This window comes from Rhinatrema bivittatum, chromosome 16, assembly GCF_901001135.1.
Source record: "Rhinatrema bivittatum chromosome 16, aRhiBiv1.1, whole genome shotgun sequence".
Classification (NCBI taxonomy): Eukaryota; Metazoa; Chordata; class Amphibia; order Gymnophiona; family Rhinatrematidae; genus Rhinatrema; species Rhinatrema bivittatum.
In genome coordinates, this window is record NC_042630.1 from 7,354,114 (window position 1) to 7,366,601 (window position 12,488).

Here is a 12,488-nt window from a genome sequence, read left to right on the forward strand (position 1 = left end):
GCTACATTCCTGTACATAATCATTCCAGACCAGTGGGCTGTGTATCCTTACCAGCAGATTGAGTCAGATAACAACGTAGGACACTGCTACATGAGTGCCACCTGCAGCTCTCCAGTATCTCTCACTCTACAGATGGTAGAGATGCAAACCTGCAGTCTAGGGTTAAAAAAAAAAAAAAGAAAGTGTAGTTTAGGTTAGCTGAGATTTTGCTGCCTGAGCTGTTGGGCACCATTGTGGGCTATCCCTCCAGTGGAGCCGGGCGACTGGGGGGTTAGATACCCCTGACTGTTTTGCCGAGGGCCTGATAACCAGATGCTTTTGGTTCCCTCTGCCTCCAAAGCTGTTCCCGGTTTCCTCTGTTCCTGCTGAGATTGACTAAAGTTTTTATTTAAAAAAAAAAAAAAAAGTCATCAGAGCCTGAGAAGTTCCTCAGGTGTAGGCCTCTGGTCTTAGTTGGGGCCTGGCTGGGACCGTGCATGCTCTGGCCCGAGGAGGAGACTAATTAGTGTCGGGGGCGTAAGGGTCAGCAGCCCAGGGCTCTGGGTGGGTGTGACATCAGACGCGATCGCTTGCTGAAGGGAGGGGGACTCACTCTGCTCTTTTGGGGCTCGCGTGGTTCTTTCTCACGTCCCGTGGTGTGAGTTGATGCTTTCGGGGTAGGCAGCTGTGGGCCCCCGGAGCCTTGGTCCGCAGGCGCTTGGGTCCACCAGCGGGTGGCAGAATGTGGTTCCTTTTCGGCGGGTGCCGTTCTCCCATGGTTTGCCCCATGGCGCCGAAATCCAAGATGGCCACCTGCCACACATGTGGTGCGGCAGGGGGCAGGTTGGATTTGCGCTCCCTCTGTGTTAAGTGCTGGTCAGGAGAGGAGGGGGCCGCTCAGGCTAGGCCTCCGACTGGGCCTTCTGCATCTGCCTCAGAAGTCTAGGCTTCTGACTTCTTGGTGCCGAGGGGGAGGCATTCCCCTCCCCCCTTTCCCCTATGGAGCTGGTTTCCGTGCCTCTGGACGACTATGTACAGCCCCCGCAGGGGGTGGGGGAGCAGTCTGTGGACTTCTCACCTGAATTTGTGCTGCTTCTTCATCAGACCTTTTTAGCCAATCAAAGATCCGGAATTAAAAGGACAGCGGGAGTGGTCGGCGGACCGGTCCAGGGGGGATCCAAACGTTCTTCTCAGGATCCCCTGGGGCTCTGTCAGGCTCTGGGTGACCTGGGCTCTAGCGGAGACGCTATGGGGGCGCTGCAAGGTGGCGACCCAGGATCTGATGCCTCCCCAGACCTGGGAATTTGACATGGATGACCCAGCCTTGGATGGATTCCCAATCCCGGAGGGGGATGACCCTCGAGTTGTCTGGCTGTTCAAGCAGGAGGAGCTGCATCCATTGATTCCCCAACCTTTAAAAGAGTAGGGGGTTATGGTCTCCCAGGGAAGAGTGGGATAGTGAGGGAATCAATCTGGTGCTCAATGGTCTGTGAGGACAGACATTCCCTGTACATACCCGGATCAGTCCAGTCTCCTGGGTTTGGCCCCCCCCTCTAGCAGATGGAGACAGAAGTTTACAAACACAAACTCTACCTATATCTAGGCTGATGCCACCTACAGTCCGGCAGTATTCTTCTGTCTCCTAGCAGGTGGAGAGGGTGCCAAACATACAGTCTGTGCTGAGGCCTAGATTTAGGTGGTAGTGTATAAAAAAAAAAAAGGAAGAGAAAGCAGTTTGAGAGTAGGAAGCAGACGGGTTGGGCTTTGGACCGCAGAGGCTTGCCTGCTGGTCACCGAGCCTGCCTTCCAGAGGGTAGTGAGGTCCTGAGGGGACCATCCCCTCTGGTTGAGGCCGCTGTTACGTGGGGGAGCTCCACTGTCAGCGTCTATCAGGGCTGGGGGTGACATCGGGATGCCCAGTTCCCTCCCCCCAGCTGGACCCGGACCTGATCTACTGGTAACTGTCTGTGTGTTTAAAAAAAAAAAAAAGTACCTGTTTTTCTTCTTTTGTCTGTGCCTCGTCTCTCCTGTCCTGTTCCTGTGAGGGGGGAGGTAGAGGACTGCCATCGCCGGGGAGATCTTTTCTTTTTTGTACTGTGCCTACCCTTTTTTCCTCGAGGCCGCGATGCCGCGGAGAGCTGCATGTCAGGCCTGCGGGTCCGCGGCTGTTAACAGACAGCCTGTGTTCGTCATGCGTTTCCGGCGGGGAGGGGGGGTCCGCCGGCATGGTCCCGGGGCAGCAGGCAGGTACGCGCCGGTCCCGAGGTTGGCAGGCCGGCGATTAGTGCGGGGCCGGCTTCGGGGACGCCGGGTCCGGGCTCCATTTTGTTTTCTTCGCCGGTGTTTTCGGTGGGAACGGCGGCCATTTTAGGTCCGAGGGAAGCAGGCAGGCGCGTTGCCGACGTGTGAGGGGGGGATGACCCGCCGCCAAGGTTATCCCCGCAGCGGGGGGGTCCCAAGGGGGACAGTCGGGCTTCTGCCATGGGGGCTTTCTCTCCACATCCCTCTGAGGAGGAGGAAGAAGAGGCCTCGGACTCGTCTTTTGGGTCCGCGTTTGTTCTGCTTATGTTAAGGCCTTCAAGGCCCGTAGACGGGCCAAGAAGAGGGCATGGGAGACCTCCACTCCGGATTCGGGGCCTCGGGGGGAGAAAAGGTCCAAGCCAGGTCCAGGGTCGGAGGGCCAGAGTAGGGTTCGACCACTCCGGTCCTCGGTTCCCAGGGGGGAGCTGGAATTGACCACGGACACGGATGAGCCGGAGGACCCGTCCGGGGATACAGAGCTTCCGTCCCAGCCCCCGAGGGGGGTTGATGGGGATGGAGACCGAGGGGGATGACCCGAAGGTGATCAGTTTGTTTCGGAAGGAGGAGCTGGGACCTCTTATCCCGGAAATTCTGGGGGAATTAGGGATCCAGGTGCCGCAGGAGGAGTCACGGATCCGGTTGTTTTGGGTCTCCGGGGGCCTCCTTCAGCCTTCCCTTTGCATTTTTCTGCCTCGGATTTGCTGTTTAAGGAATGGGACACTCCGGATTTGGGGCTGAAGGTGGCGAAGGCGATGGATAAAACTATCCCTTACCGGAGGACGCCCTGGACATGCTGCGCATGCCGAAGATAGACTCGGCAGTAGCGGGGGACACACAGAAAACCACAATGTACTGCTCTTAAGGATTTGCAAGACAGGAAGCTGGAGGTGCAACTGAAAAAATCTTCGAAGTCTCCGCATTGGGAATTCGTGCGGCGATTTGTAGTAATTTTTCCCTTCGGGCAGGTCTCCGCTGGGTAGAATTCTTCAAAGGGCTGTAAACCTTTGTCCAGGCACAATTGGTGCCACAGCCTCTACCAGAAGACCAAAACCTCCCAGGCCTCTCTCGGCCTCCCCGAGACGTGCCCCCTCTGGACAAAAGTCTCCTCTTAGGGGACATGGACACTTCGGAGGAAGAACCAGACCCCCTGGAGGAATTAGAAATCCCTCCAGGAACGAACCGTACCATACCATGATGTGTTTCTTCTCCAGAAACGAGTTACCAGACCTAGTGTCTCTAAGCCTGAAGGAACTGGCCATCCCAAGCACAAGTACCACAGTGGAACCAAAGACGAGCCCTCTTCTGGTCGGGCTCTGTCAGGCCTCACGACATTTCCCGTTGCCACAAGCCGTACAACAACTGATCGACATGGAGGCCAGTTTCAAAAGAGGATGGTCCCTAGAAGCCCTATATCCAATGGATCCCTCAGCCAAAGAACTCCTGATGCTTCCGCATACATTTCTAAAGGAAAGCAGGCTCCTGTGGGGTTGAGAGCCCACTCCACAAGGGCACAGGCGGTCTCCAGGGCGGGGCGTCAACTTCTTTCTCTGCAGGAGATTTGTAGGGCGGCTGTCTGGTCTTCCCTTCACACTTTCACCAAGTTTTATTGTTTGGATGTCAGGGCTCAGGAGGAGGCGTCCTTTGAGTGTTCTGCGAGCGAGCGAGTCTTTCGGAGGCCCGCCCAGTTATAAGGTGGTTTGGGTACATCCCACTGGTCTGGAATGATCTGAGTATGTTCAGGAAAGGAAAATTGGTTCTTACAGCAGATCATGCCAGAGGCCCACCCCGTTCTGACTGAAAGAGTCTGTGGAGCTTTTCGAAATCTGAAGGAATACTTGGATTTCTATTAAACAGCAGGGCCAATGGCTTACTGGTGTATGTTTTGTTGGTTTCGGGCGACCTAGACCTCTGGTTAGTTGGGAGGGTCGCCTTTCATTGGTTTAGTTTCAAGGGCTTGGGTACAGGCTGATACTGAGGGACTGCAGGTGGCATGTAGCAATGTTCAAAGTTTTTGTTCTGACTCTCATCTGCTGGTAGGGATACACAACCCACTGGTCTGTCATGATCTGCTGTATTACAGGAACGAAAATTAGCAGGTAAGAACCAATTTTTCTTTCTTGGTAGGCATGTGTTGCTTTCCGAGCCATGGCTGCCTGTGGTATGCTTTTTCAGTGTGGTGTGTTTGGTGTGGTCCACTGCATGCATGTCCAGTGGGCTAGTGAACCTCATCATAGTGATCAAATTTTCAGATTGTGGACTTGAGCTTGAGAAATCACCTGACTCTTGCAACCTCCTTGGCAGTTCTCTGATGCAGACAGTGCCCGTGTAGCACAAGAGCAGCTGAATGGCTTCGAGCTGGCAGGCCGGCCTTTGAAAGTGGGCAATGTGACGGAGCGGTGCGACAGTGGTGACATCATCACTGCCCTAGACAGTGATGACATGGAGCGCAGTGGCATTGATTTGGGAGCTACTGGCCGGCTTCAGCTCATGGCCAAGCTGGCAGAAGGTAAGATTCTGGTGGCAGCTAGGAGCAGTGTCTGGCTGCGGATCGTACTGCATTTCTGTTGTGATGGTGGTCTTGTATGTGTTTGTGTTTGAAATTCACAGTGAACTGTAGTAGAATTGTGGAATCTTAAGTTTGATAAATAGCTTAGGGGTTGGTATGGGGTGCATTCTCTTATCCATATTTTATTATGCCTATTTTACTTATTTGATTTATGTTTTTTATGAGCTTTATCTTTTTAACAGCTAATTTATTCTTTTACCCTGTGTAGTTCTTAGCTGTTACTATTTTATGAATATTGTATTTCTGACTTTGGTCTAATTTTTGTAAACCGATGTGAAGGCTTGTCTGATGTATTGGTATATAAAACCCAATAAACCATTAAACCACACTTTCCTAGTGTGTAAGCAGATGGACTCTGGTTATGCTCCCCTGCCAGGAGATGGAGTTAGGTTGCAAAGCTGACATCACCCTAGATACACCCCTGCAGTGACCTCCGCCCTTCAATATTTCTCCAGCAGATGTAGACGTGTTTTCCCTAAGGGGATCATTGTACCTTTTGGAAGAAGAAATTTTACTTTAAAATTGTAGAAAAGATTGAGCACCACTCTTCCTGCGGTGATACCTCAGTTGAGAATTCCTGAGATGGTTTCCGAGATCCCTGAGGTGAGCCTTGGTCCGGTAGCCGGTTCCTGGCATGGACTTTGCTGCTCCAGCAGCTGAAAGGCAGCGGGTGCAGGAAGCTGAGCATGGTGGTGACAGCCAAAGCCCTCTCACCCTGCAGCCAGAGACCGTCTCTATACTCAGACAGTAAGCACTGAGCCCAGGTTAAGTTTAAAAAAAAAAAGCCTTACCTTTAGAGAGGGGGGCTTTCGGTAAGTCTCCTGTCTCCTTGCTCGGAGCACTATACAGATGTACAGAATCCCATTGGGGCATAAGAAAGTGGGCTTGTGAGTGGGTTGAGCGACCCTCCCCCCATCCAGGTGATCTAGGCCCCACTTTAAGCTTGGTCGGCCTCAGCATCGCCATCTTGAGTGCTCTTCCTGTTCCTTGTAGGTGTCCAGACTCCCAAAGAAAGAGGGAAGAGAAAATTCTTCAGGAGCCCATCCCCCCCCCTGGTTGTAGGTGAGCAAGCAGGGGTTGAGAACCCCAAATTTGCTCCACCAGGTGCTGAGTCTGATAGCTAGGGGATCAACACCCTCCCCTTCAGTGAGCAGCCTCCGCCATATCTTCAGGGAAATATCCCTTTTGTCTTCTTGCTGTTCTCGGGGCTCTCCTTTAACAAAGTAAAAAAAAAAAAGGGGGTGGGGGGCTTCCTTAAGCTTGAGTAGAGGAGCTGCTTAATATGGGGGGGGGGGGGGGGGATCCTACTGGTGTAGGATTGCATGAAGAGCGGCGAGTTTGCTGCTGTTTCTTTGAGCTCTCGTACCTCACTCCCCGTTCTTGTTGGTGCCTACTGTGTGACTTGTCTCTCCATCATGCCTTGGGTGTCGTTGTTTGTGATGTGGTAAGCGGCTCTTGAGCCACACGTCAGCAGACTAATGCTCCCGTTGTCTCCCCGGAGGGAAGGGGGTCCTCAAGCAGTGCTGCAGCAGCAGCAACTGTGAAGCAGCCCTAGGCAGGTGCCAGCTGCAAAAGAGCCTCAGGCCATTCCGTTTCCCCTCAGCACAGGAACGGCGGCCATTTGAGCATGGCTGAGGCGAGAACAGCAGGGGGGAGGGGATCTCCCTCCAGTGCTATCTCAGGCCGAGTTGAGGCCCAGTGGGGCCTCAGGGCACCACTCTGGGGAGGATCCTGATTCCCTGGCAGGGGGTCCTTCCGGGTTTTCTCCGGAACTTGTGCTGTTAATGCACAAGGCCTTCATGGCCATGGCTGCCAGTAAGAGGGGGGGGTTCCCAGGACCAGGAGGCCTGAAGGACCACCTAAGGCATCCAGGAAGACGGATGCGCCAAACGGCTACTAGATCCCGCAAAGTTCAAGTCCCTGTGGTGCGGGGGTTGATCAAGATATCCCCTTGGAGGAGTCGGATCCAGGTGGTCCTGAACCAGAGGAAGAACCTAGCCAGAAGCCTCCTGTGGAAGGAGATGATCCTAAGTTCCCTGTATGTACCCAGATTAGTCCAGATGGATGGGTTTTGCCTCCATTCCAGCAGATGGAGACATATTTTTGTACACCCCTGGCATATAACCTGGTGTACCACCTGCAACCTCTCAGTATGGCTATGTACCCAATCTGATGATCAAAAATCAGAGTATAAAAACCCCTAAACGAGCAGAGAAAAAATACAACTGAGAACTAGAATTATGATACAAAATTTGAAGGCAGAGAAAAACATGTGCCAATTCTTCAGATGACCAAAGAGACAAAGTTAGAGCTAGCAGATTCTCCAGAGCTGAGTGGGTTCTGGACTGATCTGTGGTACTACAGGAACGAAAATTAGCAGGTAAGAACCAGTTTTCCTTTGCCGCATCTCTCGCCAATGAGGGGCTTGTCCAGGGGCTCTCAACGTTTTCCCCCTACAGAAACTTGACATTTCAGAGTTCTCTGCCCTCTGTAAGAACTAAGTCCTTTCATAGTTGACAACCCAAGAGAGGGGCAGGTTTGGGTTCAGGATTGTCTGAAGCCTCCCAACAAAATTTTGCCAACCCATCTTCAAAATGAGATAGGGGGTCAACTGTCTTTTTAACTAAAGGTGAGTTGAGATCACTTTGGACAAGTGGGTACTGGAAGTCATACGAGAAGGATATGTGCTGGAATTTCGCAGCACTCCTCAGGACATATTCATGTTGTCTCCTTGCCATTCCCTGCACAAAAAGCGGGCAGTGGAGATTACACTTTTAAGGCTCCTCGGGATCAGGGTTGTAATCCCAGAACCTATGCCCTATTTCATTGTACCCAAGAAGGAAGATTCCTTTCACCCATTTCTGGACTTCAAGTGTCACCCACGAGAGTCATTTCCGCATAGAAGCCTTATGCTCTGTGATAATGGGCCGTACAAGCAGGAGAGTTCCTAACCTCCCTGTACTGATCCGAGGCCTACCTACATATTCCAATCCATCAAGAACAAATGCTTCCTATGATTTGCCATACTGGGTCGCCATTATCAGTTCCGGACACTGCCTTATGGCCTAGCGACCGCCCCAAGAACACTTTCCAAGATTATGGTGGTCGTGGCAGCAGCATGGAGAAGAGAAGGCATCCTGGTACACCCGTACTTGGACCAACAAGGAGACCCTCCTTGCTTCAGGAATTCGGTTTGGTAGTAAACCTGGACAAGAGCAGTCTCCAGCCTTCCCAGTCGGAGTATCTGGGAGTCCAGTTTGACACCAGGCAGGGCAAGGACTTCTCGACCACACGGATACGGAAGTTGATGTCCTAAGTGCGTCAGTTGATGAACACAGCTCCACACAGTCGGGTGTATTATCTCCAAGCTCTCCACTTCAATGCTCGCTGCTGTTGGAACCTGCAATTTCAAGCCTATTCGATTCGGCTCCACTTACCCATGGGAATCTGCTCTCGCTTCAAGTGGTGATTGCTGGAGGCTCATCTGAGCAGAGGGGTGTCTGTCCTGCATGAACTGGCTGGTTCTCAACTAACACAGGGCTGGGGAGCTCACTCAGGAACTCATGGCCCAGAGACGTTGGACAGAGGAAGAGGTCCTCTGGAACATCAATCCCCTGAAAGTCTGGGCAGTGAGGCTGGCATGCTTGCAATTCAACCATAGACTCCAGGGTCAAGCGGTCCGCATAATGTTGGACACCACAATAGCGGTTAGCTACATCAACCACCAGGGAGGAACCAAGAGCCAGCAGGTGTCTCAGGAGATAGACTTTATGGAATGGCCGGAAATACATCTACAGACTGTCAGCCTCACACATCACAGGGAAAGACGTGAGAGCAGACTTTTTAAGCAGGGAGAGTCTGGATCCAGGAGAGTGGGTGGTGGTGGCTAAAGCCTTTCAATTGATAGACAGGAGGCCCAAGTGATCTACTATCGACCTGCTAGCCGCATCTCACAATGCGAAGGTTCCCAGATTCTTCAGTTGCAGAAGAGATCTGTGGTCCCTGGGGATCGATGCTCTTGTTCAGACCTGGCCGGAAGAAGAGTTGCTATTTGCCTTCCCTCTATGGCTTCTGCTGGGCAGGATCATTCTCAGTCTAGCTAAACAGGGGATTAGTCCTAGTAGCTCCAGATTGGCCCAAGCGTCTTTGGTATGCGACATGAGGAGACATTTCCCCCCCCCCCCCCCCCCCCCTCCCTCGTGCCTCTCACCACGCAGAGACCTACAGCAGGGACCGGTGCTTCACGAGGATCCAACTTGATTCTGTCTTACGGTCTGGCCCTTGAGTACTCACCTGATGGTGAGGATATTCAACGGCGGTAATTGTCACCTTACTCCGTGCTCAGAAGTTCTCTACATCCCGAGAGTATTTGAGGCCTGGAGTGAGGAACACTGTCCCCCCTCGGGTGGTCAAAATCCCACTTAGTAAGGAATTTTTACAGGATAGCTTGAATAAAGGTTTGGCCTTTGACTCCTTGAAGGTGCAGGGCTCACCTATTTCAGGGGTGAGGTGAATGGAACCTCCCTGTTGGCCCATTTTCGAAAGGAGTGAAGCATCTTCTACCACCCCTACAGGGTGGCAGATTCCCTTGTGGAATCTTAATCTAGTATTGGAGGTTTTGGCAGGGCCCTCCTTTTGGCTGCTGCACACTCTTTCCTTGCATTTATTCACCTTGAGAACTGTGTTCTGGTGGCTATATGCCTGGTGTGTTGCATCTCTGAACTGCAGGCATTGTCGTGTCAGGAACCGTTTCTCCGGGTGACTCCAGGGACATTGCAGCTACATACTGTTCTGTCCTTCGTGCCCAAGGTAGTCTTGGCATTTCGTTTGAACCAGTCCATTTCGTTGCCATCCCTAGAATATCTGCTCCTCTGTCATTTGGATGTCAGGAGGATTTTTGTGCAGTATCTGGAAGTCTAACTGGTCCAAAAGACGGTTCAGTCTGTTCTTAATGGCATAAGGAATCAGGGCGAACCAGCTTCACGGGCTACCATAGCTTGCTGGATTAAGGAGGTGATCATGGGATCCTATGTGGAAGCTGGAAAGCCATTACCCTCTCAGATTAGAGCTCATTCCACTAGGGCTCAGACTGCTGTCTCCTGTCGATATCTGCCGGGCAGCGACATGGTCCTCCGTGCACACCACCTCCAAGTTTTATCGCCTGGACATACAGGCCTGAGAGAACGCAGCCTTTGCACGGGCAGTGTTGACTGGACCGCGGGCAGCCTCCCTCCCTGAATGGGAGTAGCTTTTGTACATCCCATTGGTCGTGATTCCATCTAGCTACACACTGAGAAATGAAGAAATTACTTAACTGGTAATTTCGTTTTTCCTTCGTGTAGACAGAAGGACTCTGCATCCCACCCTCAGCTGCCCAAGATCTGCACCACGAGGTCCTCCTGTGGAATGGGCCTCAAATCCAAGGGATCACAGGTAAATGTTCATCCAGTCCCTAGATTAAGGTACCTGTATTCCTACAGGAGATCAGTGTTTATGGTTGCTTGCGTACAGTTATCCATTTTTAATCATTTTATTCATATTTTTAGTCATATTTTCAATTAAGTCTTTTTTCACTAGTATGTCCACGGTGGCTTTTGAAGAGAATACTGGAGAGCTGAAGCTGCTGCAGCGGTATATGTGTGGTGACATCAGCTTTGCAACCTATCTCCATCTGCTGGCAGGGTAGCATAACCCATTGATTCGGAGTCCATCTAGCTACACTAAGGAAAACAAAATTTAACAGGTAAGTAATTTCTCCATTTTTGTGGAGGGGAGCTGTATTCCTTACCATTTCTGAGATCTCCAGGCCACACAGGGTGTACACTTTAACCATTTTTGATTTCTCTGTCCCCCTCCCATTTTAATCACAGGCACAGGGATGCAGCTTCCTCTGGCAGTGCAAGCAGCCTTGCAGCTAAATGGTGCCATCCCACTTGCAGCCCTGAACCCCAGTTTCTCAGGTGAGGCATCTCCTTGTTTTAACATGGGTGTGCACACTTCTCCCTGCCACAGAAAAAATTACCACTGTCCTCTTTCTGTTCTGCAGCACTCAACCCTGCTCTCAGCTTGCCCGGTCAGACCCTCACAACGCAGTCCTTTCAGCTCTTCAACCCTCAGACCATGTGAGTACTGCAGTGCTGGGTGCGAGGGTCGAGGAAGTGCAGGGATGTGAGCAGACTGGATGGATAATTTGCTCATTTACTATATTACTGGTCAAACCTGCTTCTCTAAATGTATGGATGTGGATTTTGGATAAAACTACTTGTCTTTTTGAACCCATGCTCGAGGTACATATAAAATTGAGGTAGGGGCTAGGTCCCTGTTGCACAGGATTTATGTAAGTTGCTGTTCTGTTAATCCAGAGAGAATTGCCCATGGAGTGAGTAAGATACCTGTTTAACCTGATTCAAGGATTTTTAATTGTTGGGTATGATGTATTTCTTATCTTTGCAGCTTGCTCTTAAGTTACTCAGTTATGGGCCATGGCTGCTTCCTTTTGACAAAATATTGCTTTCCTGAACGTACCCAGATCAGTCCAGAAAAGTGGGTTGTGATTGCCTACCATACAGGCCGATACAGTACAGTGCGCTCGAGCGCACTGTTAACCTGCCCTTGGATGCGTGTTTTCCCTTACCCCTTATTCAGTAAGGGGCAGAAAATGCACGTCCAACCCGCGGAACCTAATAGCGCCTTCAACATGCAAATGCATGTTGATGGCCCTATTAGGTATTCCCGTGCGATACAGAAAGTAAAATGTGCAGCCAAGCCGCACATTTTACTTTAAGAAACTAGCGCCTACCCAAAGGTAGGCGCTAGTTTCTGCCGGCACCAGGAAAGTGCACAGAAAAGCAGTAAAAACTGCTTTTCTGTGCACCCTCCGACTTAATATCATAGCGATATTAAGTCAGAGGTCCCAAAGGGTAAAAAAAAGAAAAAAAATTTAAATGGGCCGGCAGCTGTCGGGTCGAAAACCGGACGCTCAATTTTGCCGGCGTCCGGTTTCTGAGCCCGTGGCTGTCAGCGGGCTTGAGAAGACTCCGGCAAAATTGAGCGTCGGCTGTCAAACCTGCTGACAGCCGCCGCTCCGGGCTAAAAGGAGGCGCTAGGGACGAAGGCCCGGGAGAGCGGGCGTTCGTCAGCTCTCCCGTGGACTTTACTGAATCGGCCTGCTAGGTGGAGTCAAAGAACAATGAGAACTTTGGGCACTGCTACATAATGAGAGTGCCACCTGCAGTCCCTCAGTATTTCTCTGACTCCAGCGGGTGGTACAGATGCACACCTGCAGTCTTTAGTTATATTTTTTATTTAGTTAGTTTGAATTTAATTTTTTGGTTTACGGTCGCTTCCTGAGGTGTTAGGTGCCTTCCTGGGCCATCCCTCAGTAGAAGCCGGGCGTCCGGGGATTTGGATATTCCTGTCAGGGTTTCGCCCGCCACAGTTTGGTGTCTGACGACCAGGGGCTCCTGGCTACTCACCACCGTCTCTGCTACAGCTGCTCCCTTGTCTCCTGCAACAGCTTTTCTCTGTCTTGGTAAAGTTTAATTTAAAAAAACCAAAACCCTGTTTTCCCTGTACATACCTGGATCAGTCAGACAGTGGGTTGAGCCTCCTTTCCAGCAGGTGGAGGCAGACTAAAACTGAA

At 51.5% G+C, this 12,488-nt stretch overlaps 1 protein-coding gene across 1 annotated transcript in view; it reads left to right on the plus strand.

Annotated features, from left to right (window-relative positions):
* RBM23 (RNA binding motif protein 23) overlaps positions 1-12,488 on the plus strand; it is a 42,497-nt gene that overhangs the window by 22,482 nt on the left and 7,527 nt on the right. The window contains exons 11-13 of the mRNA XM_029580971.1: positions 4,582-4,786; positions 10,717-10,806; positions 10,893-10,968. Of these exons, the coding sequence (XP_029436831.1) occupies positions 4,582-4,786; positions 10,717-10,806; positions 10,893-10,968 (371 nt within the window). The remainder of the gene's footprint in view (positions 1-4,581; positions 4,787-10,716; positions 10,807-10,892; positions 10,969-12,488) is intronic.